The 24,395-nt window shown below is 34.0% G+C and overlaps 2 protein-coding genes across 7 annotated transcripts in view; one reads left to right on the plus strand and one right to left on the minus strand.

The window, feature by feature from the left end:
* LOC127846620 (centriolar satellite-associated tubulin polyglutamylase complex regulator 1-like) overlaps positions 1-11,448 on the minus strand; it is a 51,763-nt gene extending 40,315 nt beyond the window's left edge. For 3 of the 6 annotated variants that reach the window (XM_052378059.1, XM_052378054.1, XM_052378089.1), the window contains exons 1-2: positions 11,103-11,447; positions 3,421-3,523 (exon numbers count right to left, since the gene is read on the minus strand). In XM_052378059.1, the coding sequence (XP_052234019.1) occupies positions 3,421-3,523; positions 11,103-11,157 (158 nt within the window). In that variant the 5' untranslated portion in view covers positions 11,158-11,447. Of the gene's footprint in view, positions 1-3,420; positions 3,524-11,102 lie in introns of all 6 variants that reach the window. The other 3 variants (XM_052378082.1, XM_052378075.1, XM_052378067.1) reach the window with 2 other exon arrangements.
* Positions 11,449-11,583: 135 nt separating this feature from the next.
* The window catches only part of LOC127846296 (low-density lipoprotein receptor-related protein 4-like), a 121,423-nt gene continuing 108,611 nt past the window's right edge, over positions 11,584-24,395 (plus strand). The window contains exon 1 of the mRNA XM_052377466.1: positions 11,584-11,943. Coding sequence (XP_052233426.1) covers positions 11,898-11,943 — 46 coding nt within the window. The 5' untranslated portion in view covers positions 11,584-11,897. The remainder of the gene's footprint in view (positions 11,944-24,395) is intronic.

A 24,395-nucleotide genomic window follows, 5' to 3' on the forward strand; every position in this document is an offset into this window, starting at 1 on the left:
TAACATTTTAACATTTAAGGTCACAGTGACCTTGACCTTCAAATGAATGACATTGAAATGACCAGTGGTCATCTTCTAGTACTGGCCAATCTTTATTTCAAGTTTGAAGACTCTAGGTACAAGCATACCAAAGTTATAACATGAAATAAGAACTTTAACATTTTTACATTCAAGGTCACAGTGACCTTGACCTTCAAATGAATGACCTTGAAATGTCCAGTGGTTACTTACTAGTTCTGGCCAACCTTCATGTCAAGTTTCAAGACTCTAGGTCCAAGCATACCAAAGTTATAACAACTTTAACATTTTTACATTCAAGGTCACAGTGACCTTGACCTTCAAATGAATGACCTTGAAATGTCCAGTGGTTACTTACTAGTTCTGGCCAACCTTCATGTCAAGTTTGAAGACTCTAGGTCCAAGCATACCAAAGTTATAACAACTTTAACATTTTTATATTGAAGGTCACAGTGACCTTCACCTTCAAATGAATGACCTTGAAATGACCAGTGGTCATCTGTTAATCCTGGCCAACCTTCATGTCAAGTTTGAAGACTCTAGGTCCAAGCATACCAAAGTTATACCATGAAATAAGAACTTTAACATTTTTACATTCAAGGTCACAGTGACCTTGACCTTCAAATGAATGACCTTGAAATGACCAGTGGTTACTAACTAGTTATGGCCAACCTTCATGTCAAGTTTCAAGACTCTAGGTCCAAGCATACCAAAGTTATAACAACTTTAACATTTTTTATATTGAAGGTCACAGTGACCTTGACCTTCAAATGAATGACCTTGAAATGACCAGTGGTCATCTGTTAATCCTGGCCAACCTTCATGTCAAGTTTGAAGACTCTAGGTCCAAGCATACCAAAGTTATACCATGAAATAAGAACTTTAACATTTTCGAGCACGCCGCCCGCCCCCCCCGCCCGCCCCCCCCGCCCGCCCGCCCGACAACATCAATCTATAAGCCGAGATTTTTTCGAAAAAAATCCGGCTAATTAGTTTTGCTAATTGAATTGCATAAAAAAGATTTAAAAACACTTCCAATCGATTAAACAAATTAAAATTATTTAAAATTGGTAAATAACTAATAATTTTATAGTAACTTTGTGTTAATGTTGAGTTTTATACCTTCATTGATCCCGGACGATCCTGGGCGATCCCAGCTTTTAGTTTAAAACGTATTTTTATCGAGAAAACACGTCACTTTGAGGAAACCAATCAAAAACCGTATCTAGCGGAATTCTGTTTAAAAATAGGTACTGACGTGTTTTACCAGGAAAACCGCCGGGATTTTCTGAATTGTCGGCCTCTTTTTGATTGCAATCAGGGGGTTCCAAATATATTTTGAGATACGATCCGTTTGTTGTCTCCAACTTCACTCTGGGATTTAATTGTCATCTGATCATACTGTATTAAAGTTTCTGCATCTTTGAAAAGCTTATTTAAAACACAGTTTATTGATATAGAACACATAATCCCGCCCAAAATACACACGACCGGTCGGGCATGTTCCTGGGACATTGGCTAGCCAGTGAATGTCGTTCGGACGTGCCTTAGTGTTAAGCCCTGCCATGTTTTTTTACCGATTGGGACCATTTTCAAACTCATCTGAGATATAAATAAAACCAATCTATCCACCAAGTTTCATGATGATTGGGCAAAAAATGTGACAAGCTTTTTTACTATATAAAAATAAGAAAAATGCGCCCCCCCCCCCCCCTGGCAGCCATATTTTTCAACAGAATGGAACCATTTTGGAACTCAACTCTCGTATCTAGAAAACAAATGTTCTGACCAAGTTTCATGAAAATTGGGCCAAAAATGTGACTTCAAGAGAGTTAACATGTTTTCACTATATACATATAGAGAAAACTGCCCCACCCACTGGCAGCCATGTTTTTTCACCGATCTGGACCATTTTCGAACTTTTCCGAGATATCAATAAAACCAATGATTTGACCAAGTTTCATGATGATTGGGCAAAAAATGTGACTTGACTGTTCACAAGCCTTTTTTACTATATAAATGTAAGGAAAACTGCCCCGTCTCCCTGGCAGCCATGTTTTTCAACGGACTGGAACCATTTTCGAACTTAACTCACGTATCTAGAAAACAAATGTTCTTACCAAATTCAATGAAGATTGGACCAAAAATGTGACTTCTAGAGTGTTGACATGTTTTCACTATATATACATATAGCGAAAACTGCCCCGCCCCTTGGTGGCCATGTTTTTACACCAAACTGGACCATTTTCGAACTTGTCCGAGATATCAATAAAACCAATGTTTTTACCAAGTTTCATGATGATTGGGAGAAAATTGTGACTTCTAGGTTCACAAGGTTTCTCTATAGTCAAATAAGGAAAACTGCCCTGCCATCTGGCGGCCATGTTTTTCAACGGACCGGAACCACTTTTAAACTCAACCAACATATCATTAAGACAAACATTTTGACAAAGTTACATGAAGATTGGGCATGAAATGTGACTTCTACAATGTTTACAAGGTTTTTCTTTTTTTTTTGACCTAGTTTTTGACCCAGCATGACCCAGTTTCGAACTTGATCGAGATATCATTGGGACAAATCTTCTGACCAAGTTTCATCAAGATTGCACAAGAAATGTGGCCTCGAGAGTGTTTACAACCAAATATGGACGGACGGACGGACGACGGACAAAGACTGATCCCAAAAGCTCACCTGAGCAATCAGGTGAGCTAAAAATATAGTAAATATAACAAGTAACATTATCTATCAAATGTACGTAATGGGATGATGTCATAGCGATACCACTGTTTATTGATACATCCTGCATTGGCGCCACCTCCTATAACTAGCGCCATCTCCTTAGCATTGGCTCAATCTCTTTTGGAAAAAATGCAAAATTATATATTTATACGTTGGCAAGAAGCCAATATTTTTGGGCATGCAGCATCTTATATATGTTGTATGCAATCGTTTGATGTTTAAAGCAATTAAATTGGGTGAAAATTTGCTCATCACACAGGAAAAACTCATCCAAATGCTTTTTAAGACACCACCATGCCACAACTTATAAAGGTTCTCACATTTGAGTTGGGTTGAGTTGAGCATGTATGTTTCTGTATATTTTTGGATGAATTAATCTTTGCTGAATCGCACTACATTGCCTGATTTAAAAAATAATGCGAAATATGCTGAAAAAACATCTAATCCCCTATAAAATTATCCATGGAAGTTTAAAACATACGGGACCGAGTGCCACCTCCGAAGTTCCATTGGCTCATTGGCCCAAAAAAGAATTGGCGCCTGTGATAAAAGGCGGTGTGATGGGTCAAGTCATATTTCAGTAACATTTTTATAATTATAAAGTCAAACAAATCATTATATATGTGAAACTTTATAAACAGATCCAAAAAGACTTAACTCACTATTCACTCAGCATTTTTATTGGATTTAATTTTGGATTTTCTTCCCTGTGCTCCAACAACTGTGCAATGCTGTCTTCTATGTAAACAAGGACATGGTGTTTGGCTGTAAAAGAAAAGCATTTAAAAAAACAAGAATTATAAAATGGATGTTCCTTCTTAATTGTGAAAGTGTGCGTGGGTAAGAGCAGTAACTCGGTTCGTAGAGCACCATGCTAGTGTTTCAGCTGTTGTGAATTAGAAATCCATACAGGGCGCACTTTTCCTCCATGATAACTTCAATAAATAGCTTTGCATTTAAAGAAGAAAAATGTAGTTTAAAAGTTAATTTAACAGTAAACAGTATAAACAAATATCTTCAGAACTCCCTTTGTTGATGTGTGGGGTGTGTGTCATGAAAGGATTGTTTAAGGTGAAATAACTCCCTGAAAGCTCACAGAAGGGGAATGAGATGAAAATGTGGGCATGCACACCGTGTAGGGACACTGCAAGAGAACAGATTCATCAATTTTCAATCTTGTGATCTGATTACTATTGGCAAAAATTCAGAGTCTTTTTAAACGTAATGGTCTCCATTAAAAAGACCAAACTGGATTCACATGATAAAAAAAAAGAATACAAGTTCTTAACTACAGGAACTATACGTTTTACAGTGCTCCAGCTAGGCCTAAATGGAAGGGCGCTCTGCTCTGTCCTGCACTCTTGAAACCCCGCCCTGCCATCCTGAGGCCCCACCCTGCCCTTTTAATATGTCCTTTCACAATTGACTACAAATTTCATTACAGAACAGCATGTTTGATACCAAATATCACCTTACTAATGAAACTGATCCAGCCACATACATATATACTATATACGGTCAAGATATAGGTGGCCTGGCCCATGCTGAGACCGTATATACATTGTATCCGCCAAATCTGTTCATATGTCCTTCACTTGCCGGGCGATTCTTATAAATCAATAGTTGACACCCTGTATGTTATTTAAAATCCATTTCCTAGTGCTTTATGTTTATTTTTATTTTCAAAGCTCATTTTTGCTGACTGAAAGAGATTGAAACTTCCAGTAAAAATTGTCAATTGGGCCGGCATTTTTTTTTCAATGCTAGAATGTGCAGATGGTAAGGAATTCATCATAATTTTTTTTTTTAAGAAATGCCATGCATGTTTTCTGATCACATGGTTTAAAATTAGCCTGTGTCAAAATTAGGGTAGGAAAGAATGTCTGTTTGAACGAATGTCTGGAATTTGCTTTATTATTATGATTAAACTGCCTAATATCTACATGTATATAGAATTCATTTTCTGACAATCTGTTTGGATGCATTACTTTAGATTTGAGTATTTGGCATAAAATTAATCCTTAAATGACTATGCCATTATATATATGTAACTACTTCAAGAGATTACAAGGAAGGTTTCAAAAATTGTGTTTAATGACCAAACATCTGCCACATGGGGTTTATGCCACATTGTTGTTATTTAGTATTTGTCTGCTTAGTATCTAATCATAACGAGATGATGGGTTGGTGCTGAACACAGGGGCAATAAAACCACAGATCTATAAATAAGAATAAACAAGATAATTGATAAATATTCTCAAACAAAGAGAGTCAAAATGTGTGCAAATGATTGAATAAAAGCAAGACATTAAACCTTTATCAAATTGATACGTATTTTCACACGTCAGTGTTGTTGTTATTTCATTCAAAATCGGGTCCGGTTATATATTTATTTTTTGTTAGATCTCAATATTGTGTTCATCTCCCATCAAAATAAGATCAACCTTAGTAAATATAATACTGGACACACTTGTATCCTCAATTTTGAAGCATTTGTTAGCAAAACAACAACAACACTAATTTCCCGATTTTAGTCAAAACGCCGCAAATTTTCCCAATCCAAAGGGACACGGCTCCATTCCCAAAATGGGGAAAAAAACACTGCATGTGTAGTCCCTTAGAAAGTTAAATTTCATTTAAAACCTTTCTTACTAGATTCATGTTTTTAAGGCTTCATCTCCAAACCTTAGATACTGAGGAGCAGCAAAGTGCATTAAAACCGGAACAGACTGGTTTTATGCTGTTTGCACATAGCCATTTTCACCTCTGCTTGTAAGTGGAAAAGGATTAATCAAGAACATTTATTTAATGTATTAACACTTTAAATTGGAGGTATATATTACCAGGGCCATCAGGGAAAGTTACACACATTCCTCATAAGGGGGAATTTCAACGCTGTTTCACTTTTATGGGGAATTTTATTTTTACTCTCTCATTACTACATTTGTACATGTTTGCACTATAGTCATTACTTTTTTCAATTCAGTATAGTTGACACTAAAATTAGACTATAATGTTATGATGAATTAAATAGTGAATGTCAATATAATAAAGAGGTGAAACTTCTGTTGATCCAGCAATATTTCTCTTCCATTTTACACACAAACATGGTCCTTTATTTTGACATGGTGAATCGTCTGCAATTTGCAACGACTCTTGTAATAAGTTCAACATGTTCAATTTCTATTTACTCAGCGGGTTTCACAGGGGTTTACACACGGGCTTGACAAAGGTAAACAAACGTTAAGAACTTTTTTTTTGCAAATATCTCAAGTTATTGAAATACATTTGCAAAAATCTTTAGTGCATAAAAGACAGTTTTTCTTGCAGTGTATGACAATATCTCAAGAGTTAAGAGTAAATCATTTAATACATCAGATTGGTGCAAACATTACATGTTGCGTGCAGCATAACCGTTAGTCCAACTTGTTGACGCTCTAAAATATTAAGCTACTTTTTATATTGGTATTAAATATTTGGAGCGTACAACGGGGCAGGCATTCAAAATGTGTTGGACAATTTTCCTTCTTTGCCTATATTGTTGTGCAAGGATTTTGTGCGCAACATTCAAGCCCTGATATCAGACACTAAATACCAACGGATTGCACTTATATTTACATACCTGTGTAGATAATTCATTTCTCGATAATGTTCCGTAAAAATAATGTAATGACACTTTGAATTTTGCACGCCTGGCAATTTAAATCCAACCACTATTCAAATTTTCAATATCTCTCGATTCGCTCACTGTGTAGATATAAATCGATAACACGGCCTCGATGTAAAGCATGTGCAAGAATAAACGGCGTAAATTACAGTTTGCGTTCGTCTGTTGTGGTTCAGCACGTTATATAGTAAACTGATGTCATTATACTTTTCTGGATTTATTAAGCCTTGTTTTTTTCTAAAGTGACAATTAAAAAGTTCTGAAATAAATAATATCTTTTATTTTTATATGGTACATAAATAATAGTGATACAGATCGTACAGTATACCGTCCTATGTAACGTATAATGTAAGTACATAAAACAACACAGACAGAAGTGCGAAAAAGACATGCATAAAAAGTTTCTGAAACTTAGAAGAGTGAATAGAAACTGCACCATATCTGTTTTGAACATATGCTTATTAAATCGACAAAGATGAGCTTACTAGATTTACTTAGGTAAAAGTCGGCGTTAAAAGCTCATGTTATATAAAATTACAATTACACATTACACGGTAATGCCTTCTTCTGATTGGTTGATATTTAAATCAGTTTCATAATATGGCAAGAGGTCAGTGATATTGTTGCGATTTAAGCAGAAGTTTAACTGAAGAATTTATGCCTTTCTAACTTCAATTCGACGATATTTGAGGTAAAAATTGACTTCTGAACTAAAACTGAATGAGTTGGTAATGTTATTTTGCAATTTAACGCAAATTGATGAAAATTGAAACTTTCTGGTGTCAAACAAATAATGGGTCCTTCACCGATAAGATGTTCCAAAGATAGCAAGAGGCAATGATTTTTTTGGGGGGGAATATTTGAATGATATTTGGCATTGATGTTATACTACTTAAAAGAAACATAATGATGTCTTTCTTTTTTTATTTGGATGAAAAATTAAAAAAATATGATTTTTTTAAAACATGTAAAAAAAAAAGGTGAATTTTTCTGCTGTTTTTTCTGCCAAAAATCTGGTTCATTCAAAGAATCATTGCCAGCAAACAACTGACATTTGCATTTAACCAGCTATTTTGGCCATTTATAAGTTATTTTTATCTATGTGAATGCCTTTTTAGACATAAAACACATAAAAACATATTAATAACAAATATTTTTTATTGGTTTTGCACTTTTTACTGCACAGTTTATGGCAGAATAAAAGGGGGCATACAAATATATATTTATGTGCGTGAATAGCCTTTGTCTTTACTGCTATCAACAACAAGTCTGCAGCTTTTTTAAGGTTTTATTTTCAATGACAACTAATGTGGAACTAACACATAATTTGTTGACACAATTTATATTTGTTGTGCATACACAATATATAAATACTTGTGAAATGTCCAATTACCTGACATTACATAATGATGAATAAAAATGACACATGCCTCCCAATCACGATGACGAGTTGTTCAAATAAAAAAAAAACATTGTTGATGTGGGCTTTTTTTGTCAGTCAAAAGGTAGCATATAAGCAAAAACTAATCCCAAAGATTGAAATATTTCATAAATGACGATTAATGAATCAATTTACTTCAACTACACTCTCACATGTCAGACCGACAGTGTCATGAGCAGACATAGTGGTCACTACAAACCGTTGAAATTCTGATGGGGGCTTTCAATAGTTTTGACAAGTTTTATATGTTGTTCACTCAATTAAAATAAATTGTCCATTAGGTAAAATAAGTCCTCAAATTAAAAATACACCACAAGAACAACAGCCAATACTTAAATAAGGTAAACCTGAAGACAATAGTTCACTGTCACACATGTTTAAAAAAAGGAAAATCATTTGCTTCATTAAATAGGTTCAAAAACCAAAATTCTTCTTATTTAAATAAGACCTAACACTAGTTATTTGAACTTCAATGTATCTGTAAGTATTTTTCCTAAGATGGGTGACCAACAAACCTATCCAATGGTTTAAAAAATCGTATATTCAGTTATCGCCTATGGCGATTTCTTCCTGATTTCTTCTCTTTTCCTCCCGCTGCCTTCAGCTTCTTTGCCTCAATCTCCTCTATCTGGGCCGCATTCACAAACGGCAGCTTCTTGCGGTACTCTGTAACATGTAAATGAACATTTGAGCCGCACTCTGGGAAAACAGGGCTTAATGCATGAGCCTTAAGTGGAATCCCAGATTAGCCTGTTTAGTCCACACAGGCTTATCAGGCTAACACTTTCTGCTTCAACTGGATTTTCTTTAAGAAGAGACTTTCTTAAACGGAAAATAGCTTAAAGGTTCATTGTTTTTACCATTCAAGGCTTTTTTAAGGCTGTTGGGGAAGGGGCCTTAGCCTTCATATTATAAAGGAAAAAGTGTGTGAAACCCAAAATTTGGGGATACAATTTACGCAATGTTAGTCATAGGGGAATGAAATTTCCAGGTGTAAGTTTCTATTTTTGGGATAAGACAAGTGCATGAATATAATGAATTTTTTTTAGAGGATGTAGCCTTTTTATGAAAATTTCTGAGGGATTGTAGACTAGATTTAAGGCTACAGCTTTAGAATTAAAAAAAAAAAGACTGCTCTTCCTTATCTTGTGATATCAGTCTTCTTAAACTCAATTATGTGATATCTGTCTTCTTAAGGTAGCGCACCTCTAATGGGCACATATCCAAATATAATCTTATTAATTATTTTCTTAATCAGCATCATTTCACTGAACTACATGCAAATTTGTAGGTAGGCTTTCCATGCCTTTTAAAAAAAATAAACCGATTTTTTCAAAACCACCCCCACGCTCAGCTTTTGTCCAGTTTATTTTCACCCCTGGGGTATATAAAAGTTCCATAATTCATTCAAATTTCCAAATATGGGCATGCAGTTGGTGTGTACAGATGCTGTAAAGGTGTTAAAAGTTTAAACAAGATGAAATAAGTATTCTTTTACAGACATTTATTTTTTACAAATTTTTATCTATGGAAGAGCGCCATGAAATATAAGTGATTTCAGCCAAGTAAAAATTGGGTCGGTTAAAAACAAAGTGTCATAAAATTCAAAATAGTATCATTTAAGTCATATTTTAAACTTAGTTTTTATAGAAACACTATATACAGCAAAAATACCAAGAACTAGACAGATTTACCGTTTACTTTTTGAAATAATAATAAAAATGCAACATGCATGGTTCGTATTTTCAACAGTAAATCACCCAATTTCGCCATAACGTTGTTTTAATTTTAATAATTGAAGAATGTGCATAAAAATTGCAACATATTTAACAATAAATATAGCTTATATGCCATATTAAATCAAATTAAGTTAGAAAATAAATAAAACGCGTCGCAAAAAAGTATACGTCGTCGGCAGGATTCGAACCTGCGCGGGAATATCCCAAAAGATTTTAGTCTATCGCCTTAACCACTAGGCTACGGCACCTAATAGTAGGCTCTTCAACCTTCGAAGAAATCGCGGGAAATCATTAGAGGTGCGCTACCTTAAACTACATTTTGTGATATCTGACTTCTTAAAAGTATAACAGTATATATTTCAAATGCATAAAATTAGTGAATTACAATAATGATGATTAATTAATGTTGATAATAAATGTATTTCAAAATGACCGATACATTGCCATAAAATAAAATTACATGGGGTTTATGTTTCAAAATGTCATTCTGCTGAAATGTCATTTATATAATAAGAAAAATATTTATTGGTTAACATTGCAAATTATTTTTTATCGAGTACCTGATGCGGAAGCTTCCACTTTTCTGCTATTGCAGCCAGGTCCTGTGTAAATTGACCTGACTGCGGTGATACACGCTCACTGTCAGACTCCCAACGCTCACTGTCAGACTCCGAGTCAAACTCTTCCCAATCCTGAGACTCTGACTTATTAGTATCAGACATATGTCTGCAAAAAGAATAATTGAAATCAAAGAAATAATATATCTACATAATACAACTTAAATACAGTGACTGTATCGAATTGTTGTTCACATCCGACGTTAAATAAAGATTCTTGTATCTTGTATCATTAATGCTATATCCGAAATACTTGCTGTCCGAATGTCGGCATAAATATATCCTTCGATGATGTTTAGCATGTACAACACATTTTTTGGCAACTTTACAGAGGAAAAAAAAAAGAACAATTGATATTTTCGTCGTATGAATGTTCAACAACGGCGGCCATCTTGCCATTCATACATAACGGGTCAATAGTGGGTCCATACATTAGCAACAACCAGCAGAATCACTGCATTTTGCAAAGCAATTAGTGGCATGAATGGAAAGGAGAATGATCAACCTACAAAATAAAAGCAATTTTTCTACTGGGCAATGTATCTTACCTATTTTTCTCGATCTCGGAAACTTTTTGAGGCTTTCTTTTAATCTTCTACGCATATCCAATCGAAAACCACCTTAAAAATGACGTAATTCCTACCCCCTATCGGCACTATTTTTATGAACGAGATTTCGCGCAGAAATTTTTTAGTAATAAATGAGCGGTACGCAGTTGCCTCCCTTGTGCCCATCGCCACCAAAGAATTTAGCCCATATAAAAAGTATCTCTAAATTCTTTGCGCGTCTTATAAATAAGACTTAACTACAGAAGTGACTTCTGCATATCTGCTTAAGAATATTTAAATAGATAAGTGATGATCATATGGTTAATATTTACCCAGGTAACGCTCAGCCGTCATCGAATATCTGTCTTCATTTGTGTAAATTGACATTCTGCTAATAGATGTGCAGCTGACATAAGTTCCCAACCTTAATTCGTTAATGACTCCTACCCCACCCACTGGCGTCCATAACAACAACGGAGTACTATGCCAACGGTTTATGAAAAGGCGAATTATTTAATTAACAGCTAAACATTGCTAAACAATTAAAAATTTACAAACACGTAAAATATACATTACTAATACATTACTGATAGTTATTGATAATGTTTTAAATCTGTTATTTATTTTTACAGTTCAACTTGTGTAAAAAGCTATTTACATTAAAATGTGCGAATTTATCAAATTTATAAAAACATACGAATATAATATTATAATTTATATAGTATATCTATATGAAAACATGTGTTTTCATATGCCTTTACATATTTATATCAGACTGTTATTTTGCTTAAACTTCTTCGAAACTAAACTGTTTCTTTATATTTAGCGATAATAAACGAATATAATAAGGTGTATAATAAAGTTAAATTATTCATTAATATTAATGCAATAATTTAGACATAACAAATCATACGGATATGTGTATCAGACATAATTAAGTTACTAGAGACTACAACTTAAAGGGTGTTTTTATTTTAAATTCAAGTTTTCGTCCAAAACCACTTGTCTGATTCCACGTCAAGTTACAACCTCAATTAAGTAAAGGAAAGACAATTTTTTCTGGAGTTACATTATTTTGTTTGTGGTGGTTTTCTTTGTGGATTTGCAATGAATAATGTGTATTCACGATGAAGGATATGCTGTTTAGTGTATGCATTTTGCTTTTGTTTCATGGTAAGTTATAAAGACTTGAAATAAATAAATTTTATTTATATGCCAGATGAATACCCAATTTATGTTCTCTTGTTGATAAACATTAAGTTTTCAAAGTTATGCTTGACCACTTTGAAATGAGATGCATGTACAAAGTTAATAACACAACTCATCGAGTTATGGAGGTTTCGGTAAATGAAAAGTTCGGTAAATTGGATTTATATAGTAAATGTTGTGGAGGTTTCGGTAAATTGGTATAAATAGGGATTATCGCACCTTTAGTCGATAAGCCAGGGCTTTCCACAGGCCATTTAACGATCCCTCGCCAGAGCGCTTGAATTTCAATATCAGAGTCCCTGGGGCGCTTGAAATTTTCCGATCAGTGTATTTTTCAGTAAAAGAAAGTGGAGATGGTCAAAAAAAAAATCAAGGTTTTTCTATCAGTGTATCAATATTCCCTGTTTTAAAAGAGCACTCGGTACCTACTTTCACAAGTAATCGCCATAAACACCACATAGGGTAATGGATATTACACTGATAAGATAATAGCATGACGCGCGTATCGATTATTCTAGCCACATTACACAGTCATTTAAATGCTGAAAGGATGTATCTGGTAACTTTTCAGTCGTCAAACTGTGATGTTCATCATCCAACCAGTTACGCGAATGCTTAGGAGGGCGGGGTTAACTATCGACCATTATTTTTTATTGACGTCGGGCACAAAGTAAGAGTTTATCGCAGCTTGATTAGCAAGAAGTTGTACCATTTACGTAAAATAAAACCGATAATAAGTACAGTACATTAAAGACGGTTTCGGGCATCATCATCACAATTTTTACTGTAAACAAGTGTTACCTATGACTCATAATTAATACAAGAAATTAATTGCAAGTGGTAATCAATTAATTACTTATAGCGAGTAAGTTGTGCAAATAACTCCCAGTTACAATAATGCGATAATTTAATTCCAGTACATGTATATTTCATCATGTCCATTTATAGAACTGATTCACCACGTTTTTCTGACATTTATTCGACACGTAATGCGCTTTAACAAATTTTCGTTGAATTAATTACGCTCACTTGTAAATGTTTCGTCCGATAATCGATACTTAGAAGACTGATGATGGCAACCGGCCGTGGACAACGTGAATCTCACGCATAATTCTGTAAAAACATTTATTCGACTCGTAAAGTGTTTAAACAAATTATCGTTGAATTCATAACGCAACTGTTAATATGTGTTGAAATCTCAAATGGGAATAAGTAAATTTGTAATCCGAAACCCATTTTCGTAAGTCGATGTTAACGCGTTTTTAATCCGAAACACACTTCCGAATGTAAATGTTACCGCAACATTAAAATATTTTTGCTTCAAATTAGCAGTGCAAATTTATTTTGTGTCGAATCTTTTTATCAATTAAAAAGAACAGGAAAATTATGCAGCATGCTCAACATCGCGTCTTTTGCATAGAAAGCGTGTGTGTATTGAGCGTTTTAACAAGCACACAACACGTCATATTTCATCAAATCTATAAATAGTCACTTAAAATTTATTTGATACTAAAGAAAAATGGCAAGGTTTGTGTTAAAGAAATAATTGAGAGCTTTTATCGTAAATATTTACCAGAAAGTGATTTATAAAAACGGAATAAACGGGATTATCGGTAATAAATAGAAACTTGAAAAGTAGTACGTATACAGTAATAGAGTTGGTTTGAAACGGATGTATTGGGGAATAGTTCGAGTCGGGATATTTCTATCTGTGCAGGAAAGTTTTAAAACAATTAAACAATATAAAAAATTATATATATTTTTAAATGACTGGGGGATTTTCTTGAAGAGTCATAGCGCACCAAATGGCGTCTTTTGATGCTGTTTTTCTTTGAGTTTTAACGCACCACAGAACGTAAATTAATTTTTTTTTTAAATCAATGTCGGGAGGGAACACCCCTCCCGAACCAGCCCTTTCAACCCCAGGGCGCCTGACAAAAATCTTGTGGAAAGCACTGTAAGCGTGTACACTAATTGAGTTGTTTGGCACCAATTAAATTATCTGATTAAAATGTACGGTGTTGATGTTATCAATTTAGAGATGATTGCAAAGTGTTGATGTAATTATAATAAAAACAAATTATAATACTTAAAGATGCTAATGTGTCTTAATTTATATTGTACAGTGTCATAAATGTATCTTATTTATAATTATGTGACTACTCAGTGGTTTTTTCATTCAAAATCGGGTCCGGTAACCGGACCCATTCCCAATGGAAAAAAGTGTATATTTTTTTATGATAATTATATTTATCATTATAAATTATAATGATAAATATAAACATCGGATATAAGAATCTCCAGTAAAAAAATCAAGAACAAAATTTAAAAAAGAAAAACAGGTAACCCTCAGCAGAACTCTAACCACTGACCCCTGGAGTCCTGAAGTAAAAAGTCAACGACTTAGACCACTCGACCAACCTTCCAGATACATTTCTAGACGTATGTTATACTCTATATGGGCAATCCTCGTAGTTTCCCAAAATATAACGACAACAACAGAACTCTCCAAATTATTAATTAGTTTCGCGTTGCAATGCTTTATAATTTTCGGGTTTTTAAATTGTCAAAAGATGCATATAATGGCTATTTTGGAGCATGGTAAATGTTCAGTATTACTGTTTCCTCACAAATATCATAACTAAAACGAAAATTTGCGAATCTGGTAATTTTTATGCCCCCTTACGAAGAAGAGGGGGTATATTGCTTTGCTCATGTCGGTCTGTCGGTCGGTCTGTCCGTCCACCAGGTGGTTGTCAGACGATAACTCAAGAACGCTTGTGCCTAGGATCATGAAACTTCATAGGTACATTGATCATGACTAGCAGATGACCCCTATTGATTTTGAGGTCACTAGGTCAAAGGTCAAGGTCACAGTGACTCGAAATAGTAAAATGGTTTTTTGAATGATAATTTTAGAATGCATACGCGGCCAACAGGGCACACTCTGAACAATATTACTGAAGCAACTGGTCTGTAATCCTAAATCTATAATTATCAGTCCAATGAAACATCATCCTTTTAGTAAAATACAGTGGATCAGTAAAAATATTATCAGAATATGAGATTTTTTGTATATTTTGTATATTAAATATTGTGTTTATGTTTAATTTTGTTGATTAATATAAATATAAGCAGGACAGGGGAGGTAATACACTACAGGGGAAACAAATGCAATAAGTTTAAATTTATTGTTACAGATTTGCCTCCCTTGTAATATATTTAAATTTTACCAAATGTAAGGCTAACTGCATTTTTGTAATGCATACTACTACTACTACTACTACTACTTCTACTACTACTACTACTGCTACTACTGCTGCTGCTGCTGCTGCTACTACTACTACTACTACTTCTACTACTACTACTACTACTACTACTACTACTACTACTACTACTACTACCAGGGTTTTTTTTTAGAGAAAGGGGAAGACGCTGGACGCTGGGTGAAAGGGGGAAAAAAGAGTGCGAAAGAGACATATTAGGGGAAAAAATAAAAACTGTTCATTTCAATGTCTATAACTCATCAAAAGAGGCATGTCTCTGTCCTTTTTGTTCTTAAACACATTTAACACGTATTAAAGTCAAAGTCCTTAATAAAGTTGCAGGTGTAGATCTAATTATGGGAAATGTTTTCAACTATATTTCTGTACTGGGTCCGGGGGACGATGTCAATTTTGTGATTTCAATTTCATGATGAATAGGTTGACGATCTTGATCTGCTACAGTATTGGAAGGGAAAGGAGCGGCAGCTGCCCATTTTCTACTTTCACTTTCACAATGTTTGATGTTGATTACCTCAGAATAACGGTTTTCGATGATTCTTTCTTAAAAAATACCTCGAAGCGTTCAGTATCTTCCGAGTCCGAATGTTTTATTTTGTTTGTGTAAGAACGCCAATTGTGAGACATTTTTTTCTGTTTTCACGTTTATATCTGGGCTTGCACATTGCCCGGATGAAAATTCGACTGGTTTCCGGTAATTAATTGACGAAACACCCTTCTCGCGCAAGAGCGGTATCCAGTAAAATAGTCACATGATTATTACGATTAGTTGCCCAGTTTACATGACGTTATTTAAGAGCTATATTTAGAATAACTGGGATTCCCAGATTTTTTGTGTTCGTCTGGAGAGAGAGAGCGAGATCGTTGTACATGGTGCAAATTGGATAATTGTCGAATGCCCAAAGGAAAAATAAACATATCTAATTCTTTGAGAGAAAATATTATATTTTGGTGCAAAAATGATATTTTTGGTGGGGAAATAGTATTTTGAGGGGAAAAATTCTGGTAGGGGAAGACGCCGAATATCGGCGTCACTTTTTTAGTAAAAAAAACCCCTGACTACTACTACTACTACTACTACTTCTACTGCTACTACTACTACTACTACTACTACTACTACTACTACCACTACTACTACTACTACTACTTCTACTACTGCTCTACTACTACTACTACTACTACTACTACTACTACTACTACTACTACTTCTACTACTACTACTACTACTACTACTACTACTACTACTACTACTACTATTTCTTTTGCTACCACCACCACCACCTACTACTACTACTACTCTATTACTACTACTACTACTGCTACTACTACTACTACTACTACTACTACTACTACTACTACTACTACTACTACTACTACTACTACTTCTACTACTACTACTACAACTACTACTACTTCTACTCTACTACTACTACTACTACTACTACTACTGCTACTACTACTTCTACTACTACTACTACTACTACTACTACTACTACTACTTCTACAACTACTACTACTACTACTACTACTACTACTACTACTACTACTACTATTTCTTTTGCTACCACCACCATCACCACCACCACCATTCACAGTGACAAAATACGTATTCAGTGACAAAAAACGTATTCACACAATGGCTGCTACTACAACTTATAGCCCATATAGGGGGGCATGCATGTTTTACAAACAGCCCTTGTTTTTTTCAATTTTGTCAATTAACCCAACCATGAAAAGGCCCCTTTAATTATTGTAAAGTGGTTGAGAATCAATATCGATGATCTGGGGTAAATAAATGTGGGCTAGTTTCACTTTCAACGTTACTGTGGTTCGAAAGAATAAATTTGGGTAAACCATTACGGAAATCGGACCCAGTGTAAAAAAATGTACATTATGTAGCATAATTCGAAGTACTATCAAAGTAAAATACAATAAATTGACTCGAAAGGCACACAAAAACTGAATGTTTTGTGGGGAAAATTTACCTCCAGTCAGTCTATGGTTAACCCAGAATCTAATTCTTCTTGGATGCTCTGAGCTTTTATGGGTACATTCGTACAGAAGGGGTTTCTGAGCAAGCAAGTGATGAACATTTGCCACTGCCAGATTCAGAGTCACTACCCTTTGTAGCTTCTTAACATTTCAATACTGTACGTTTATGATGTTCAGCTTTACTTTTATGTTTCAAAAATGGTTGCATTCAGATTTGGCAACTTGAATTTTGAATAAAAATATGTTAAATGCGGGTTCTTTGACTATGAATATTCATACAAATCCTTAATGACAGATCCAGCTATGTATTTTATGTGAACTTTAAGCATAACAAAGTCTGTTGTTGTTTTTTATCATACACATACTTACGTTAGCAGTGGACAATGACTGTTGCTTGGTAAAAAACAGTTTAATACTTTCTTGGCAATACCTATGTATGAAAACATTATATTTATTTAATCATTTAATAAGAAAAAAGAAAAAATTCCCAAATAATGCTTTTGTCGATGAAAATTCTTCCCAATTTGAAAGATTTCGTGATGCGAAAAATCCCAATTTTGCTAGGTACTTTTTCCCAAATTAAATAGACAGAAAAAGGCCTGATATTTTAGCCTGCTGGATCTACAATAGGCAATACAGTTAGGTGCAGTTCTTAGAGACTCTTTTGACGAAATTAAGTTAACACAACACTACATGTGGTCATGAAAGTTCAAAGCACCGATAAGCAGGCATCATCTAGCATTAATAATTGTTGAGAACTGTTAATGTACATGTACCTAATGTCATGTGATTGGCTTGAAAAGTTTATTGCTTAAGTGTACACGATGAGTAGCATTTATGAACTTCATGTATGTTAAATCGGATAGGATATTGTTTGTGAATATCAAAGGTGTCATTTGTCATTTTTAAAGACAATATGGCTTAGAATTTCCTGCAACGATATACATGAACAAGATAACGCGAGACTGGCCTCTGGAAGCTCATGAGAACTATATATATATATATATATGTTGTGCTTCTGACGGTGCCCGAAGCCAATATCGCGTTTGCATGTTAATATTCGGATATCGTCACACAATATAAAAACAAGCATTTTGTATCTCTTTAAATCTATGTTAACGTACCACATCTAGCTAATTTTGAAATGTTGGCTGTTGCTATATTTAGGAACACTGATATGATATGGGTTAACTTTATGTTACAAAATATTAGTTATTTTTGAGTATTTATGTGGCTTTAATAAACACATTACATTTGTATGCTTGAGTAAAGGAAATAATGAATTATTTTAATAATCATATTGATTTTGGTGGTTGTAGAACTGGAGAATTCAATTGTTAATTTGTTGAAATCAATTTTCTGGACAAGGCTGCCATTGTAAATATGTACATGTAGCATAAAATGCTTGCGTATTTAAAAAAACACTGTCCCAATCAAAAGCATGCAAACATAATACTACATGTTCAACATCACATCATCTGAGGGAAAGGGTGGGGCACACACTAAAATAGCAAAATGCAGACTGCAGAGAACATTTCAAGATCTTTTCTTGTGATTAAAGTTTCATAGCATATTTTTATAAAATGATTTGGAATTGACAGTTTCTCAAAAGGTTTTTTCTTTATACAAAGTTACACAGTACTCATAATACATGTACCCCAATCTAATTTTCCGACCATTTTCACAATTTAAGGGTAAAATTAACCCATTTTTATAAGGTTTACATGAAAACAAAAAAACACTAATATTGACAATTTAAAAAAAAAACTGGCAAAGAACTTTGATTTATCAAAAGTTTAATTATTTACTCAAAAATTATTTACCAAAAATAAAAAATTATTTACTAAAAAAATTTATTCAGTTTTCAGTGGTTGTAATAAATTGTAACTGTTATTGTCATTAAGTTCGGTGTTTATTGTATTTTGGACTGAACAATTTCCACTTTCTTCCTGGAAGTTCAATGTAATGGGGCATTGTGCATACATGCAGTACATGTACAAGTATGTAATAAAACATAATTAGTAATCTACTCAAGATTGATTTTACTGTTTGTGTCTTTTTATTGAATATTTATTTAAGTTTTACTTCATTGCATTTTGTTGCAAAATTACTCATTGTTTCATCTCTATGAATTGATAATTCAAATATATTTTTTTTAATAAAATGTTGCAACTCAAAATTAGAACAGTATTCTAATATAATGAAGATAATTTAGGAAGTGCAAAATATAATGAAGGAAGTGAAATATATGATTTTAACATTCACATTTTAAACTTATTGAAAGGTATTCAGTGCCATAATTAATGACATTTTTGATTGTGTTGTGAAACTCAAGCACTTTTTATTAAAATTGCATCAAACATATGTCAACAGAAATCTGACATTCATGCCATAGATGGTCTATAGGGTTGTAATTATAGGAAAGTTTGATTTATTTATTGAACCTACACTCAACAAATACATTTAATTTTGTTATAAGTTCTTAAGCACTTAAGGTTTGACAGAAACCTGTTAAATTAAATTTGAATAGCTGTGAATTTCTTTTTTCAAGTGTCATTTAGTATGGACCATAAGAACTGGAAAACACAAAAGTGTTTTTTTTTCCTTGTTCCACTGGACTTAATCTGTAGATCATGACCTTTTGCTATTAGTGCCAAGTGAATTTGTTTTTAGTTTTTCTGTATTGAAGATAAGACTTTCGTCTCCAGCTTTGGCACACGTCAATTTTGATATTTTGATGATCAGATATAGGAGAGGGTCACTGCGTGTTTTGCATTTAATTTAAGCGCATGAGGATTTAGTTGTTAACCCCCATGAAGCTTGCTTATGTTACTCTGGTTCAATGCTCCAAACTCTGATAATTGACAAACTACATTGTAGCCTACATGTAGATACTATACGACATTAAATATTCAGTGCTTTCATTTGCATTTTGGTGTGTGCATGGTGAAATTTAAGATTAGATGATTCAAATCTGGTTTGTATGCATACAACTATTACAAGATAGAAACTCCTGTTTAGGCAAAATTTCATGTTATTCTTTTTTCTTTTTATGATTGAGTATTACCCTTTCTCAAAAAAGTGTGTGAAATGTACGTTTTAAGTACTTTTTGCGTGTGTTAAACGTGGCGATATTGGCACTGGGTTTTATGTGCGCTTTTTCTTACCGAGTGAGTTTTTTACAAAAACAAACAAACAAGAAACTGTGAGCTTTTTGTGGGTAAATGTGCGCTTTTATGTGGGTTAAACGTGCGCTTTTTATAAGTGCGTTTTTGACTGCCATTTATGTGTGTAAAATGTGCACTTTTAAGTGGGTTAAAACAGCGCTTTTCGCGAGTTAAATGTGCGTTTTTTATTTTAAAAGCGCACATTTAACTCACTTTAAGCGCAGTTATAACCCACATAAAAGCGCACATGTGTGTTAATTGTGCGATTTTCTGGGGGTTGAAAATGTGCTTTAAGCGAGCTAAATGTGCGCTTTTTATAGGTACTGACTTATAAAAAGCGCACATTTAACTCGGTTTAAAGCGCAGTTTTAACCCACATAAAACGAACAATTTACGCACAGGAATGGCAGTCAAAAACGCACTAACAAAAAGCACACATGTGCGTTAAAGGTGCATCTTTTGCCTTAACAGTTGATTCAATTATATGCTGTTAAAAGTTTTTTTAAATTCAGATACGCAATAAAAACCAATAATTATACACTTATGTATTTGTGTATTTTAAATAATTACATGATAATTCAATTTTATACTTTAATGTACACCAACGTTTGTTAACATACATGAGTAATTAAATATCAAAGACAATTTGATGAAATAAATATTAACATAATTAGATTATAAATAAAAAAAACATAATAGCAAACTAATAAATAACATGTACAGTATATACACAGGAACATCTATATACATAAAAAAAGATGAGAATCCATCAAGGCCTGTCATTTCTTTGAGGCGGCGTAGTGCGGCTCTCATCTTTCTCTCCACGTCTGCCACCAGGCGGTCAAACTTCTTTGCAACTATTATACTGTCATGGCCTTTGCGCGGTGCGTCTCGTGCATGATCTCATTTGATCAGGTCCTGAAAGATAATTTATAATGTAAGTGTTGAATATTGCTGTTATGGTAATCTCGTTGCTATAAAAATTATAAATTTTAATCAAAACTAGTTTGTTTGCTTGTTGTTTTTGGTTGTTTATTTTTGCAATTTTAATCCCCTGATCATGTGACTTAACGCTTTTCATAAATAAATACGTTTGGTAGAAAATACTGTTTGAAAATGTACCAAGATACGTGGTCTCATTTGGCTGTGTGGACTGGTCGGAAGTGTGACACCTTTAAAATGCAATAACCAGCACCCTGTATAGTTTTACCTCTAAACAAATCCAGCTTTTCTTGGTCAAGGAGAGGGTGCGGTTTTCCCACTCCTGTTCTCATGTTGGCCAGCTTGTGCAGAGTAAAACCTGGTATTCAAGTCAATACATCAGGTAGTCTCCCTTTTGCTCTCTTTTTTGGCAGGCGATGCGATGATGCACATTCTTTCCAAAAGGATCTTCTGATCAATGTAAATTTCACGGTCACCATGGGGTTTAACCTTTAAATTTTAAATATAAAAGTTCTCATTTAATGTGGGGGAAAAAATCTGTAATTTATTGACCAAAAATAGGTATAAATAACATTTAAGATGACAATAACCATAAAATACAGCCATAATAATTCAAATGGTGGTGTTTTTCCTTTAAATTGCATTACATTTACTCATCCATTTACATTTCCCAGTGACAATACATAAATATGATAATGATCATAATTAATTCAATAAACTAAATAAAAAAGGGATGCAGAATTGAAAATACAAACCTGTAACAACAGACTGTTCTTCAGTATTCCAAAAATACAGGCAGTTGTTGAACTAGACCATATCACTTTATATGTCTTTAACCACCCACTTTGAATCTCCTTTGCAACAAACATATTGTTGATTTACACATTGTAGTAAATACACATTGTTTTCATCACACAATACTTCATGCTGAAAGTATTTCAATACATTTAACACTAGAATCATATGTCTTAATGTTGCTCAAAATTTTATGATACCAAAAATTTAACTCAAAGAAAGTCAGTGGCTGAAACAAGCTTGTTTTCAATTACCTTCTGCCCTTCAACCAATCAAAAGTAGCTTGTTTTGAAATAGATGGTGCCTCAACCAATCAAAAGTCTATCAACACCCCTTTGTTAGGCTTAGATGGAGCACTGATAGGGATTAATGTTTATGATGCTAATCTCTTATCTGATCTACTGTCTGGTCCAATTACTCAATCTGGGAAATATCCACTGATAGGCACACTTCAACACCAAAATATTTATTGAATAATACACAGCACCATTAGCATTCTATATTTAATTGTGAATATTTTAATATAACATGCTGAATGGTGTTAGCAAATAATAGTAATATTATCAATATTATTTTAATTGCCTTATAAAATGTATGTTACATGTAATAGTAAATGTGGTAGACATTAATTGTATTGGGGTATAAATATCAGTATAAGAAAGTTCAAATACTTATTTTTTATGTTGAGGAAATATAATTGATACTTTCAAGCCCACATAATATTTTTGACACTTTCAATATTTTTAATTAGTTACCCACAGTCTGATTTAGGTGGAAATTTTTTAAAATGTTTGAGATTAAAACGAAAGCAATGTTATATGCATTGAAATTGTATTATAAAGCAGTGCTCCAGCTAGGCCTAAATCGAAAGGCGCCGCGCCCTGCCCTCCCGAACCTCCGCCCTGCCCCCCCCCCCCCCCCCCCCGAACCTCTGCCCTGCCCCCCCCCCCCAAAAAAAATTATTCATAAATCTCTTATAACATTGTAATAACTTTAATCCTCATTGTAGACATTATATTTGAATGGTTTAATAATAATGGGAATAATACAATTATTTATAACATTTTCAAATCCTAGCTAGAGCACTGATAAAGTATATTAACATTAACAGTGCTCCAGCTAGGCCTAAATCGAAGGGCGCTGCGCCCCCCCCCCCCCCCCCCCCCCCGAACCTCCGCCCTGCCTCCCCCCCCCCCCCCCCAAAAAAAAAAAAAAAACATTTTTTTTTTTACATATGATTATTCAGAAATCTCTTATTACAATGTTATTACTTTAATCCTCATTGTAGACATTATATTTGAATGGTTTAATAATAATGGGAATAATACAATTATTTATAACATATAAATTCACATGCAATAGGAAGCATTCCAGAAACACCTGCGCGCTCGTACGTGCCCTTTTCACAAAATACTGCGTGTTGAAAGTGCCCTTTTGACAAAATACTGCACGTCGAAAGTGCCATTTTGACAAAAAAGCCCCCCTGCCCTTTTCAAATCCTAGCTGGAGCACTAATTAAACAGGTTCATATGCACAACCAGTAACCGCTTTGAATTCAAACTGCAACTTATATTATAACAGGTTACTGAGGTATATGTCTATGTTTATTCATTTGATGCAAATAAATTGTTAGAGCCTGCAACCATTTTGTTTCTTGTTCAATTTCTGTACAACATTTGCTTAACGGTTGTTAAAGACGCACTTTTTAAGAAGTGTGTTAAACATGTGTCTTTTTAGATACATCCGTTAAAAACAGATCATATGATAAAAACGCACTATGAAATAAAAGACTAACTTATGCTTAAAAAAGACGCACATCATAAAAGAAAAACGCACTTTTGTGAGAAAAAAACCCACATCTGTAAATCTTAAAACACACTTCTTAGATAAAAGACGCACTTCCTAGATAAAAGACGCACTTCTTAGATAAAAAACACACATTTTGCTCACATCTACACTCAAAAGCTTTTTTGGTAAAAAGTGCGTTTTAAATTGATTAGGGTATTATGCCCCCCTTCGAAGAAGAGAGGGTATATAGTTTTGCACGTCGGTCCGTCCACCAAATGGTTTCCGGATGATAACTCAAGAAAGCTTAGGCCTTAGATCATGAAACTTAATAGGTACATTGATCATGATTGGCAGATGACCCCTATTGATTTTCAGGTCACTAGGTCAAAGGTCAAGGTCACAGTGACTAGAAACAGTAAAATGGTTTCCGGATGATAACTCAAGAACG

This window comes from Dreissena polymorpha, chromosome 1 (genome assembly GCF_020536995.1).
Source record: "Dreissena polymorpha isolate Duluth1 chromosome 1, UMN_Dpol_1.0, whole genome shotgun sequence".
Classification (NCBI taxonomy): domain Eukaryota; kingdom Metazoa; phylum Mollusca; class Bivalvia; order Myida; family Dreissenidae; genus Dreissena; species Dreissena polymorpha.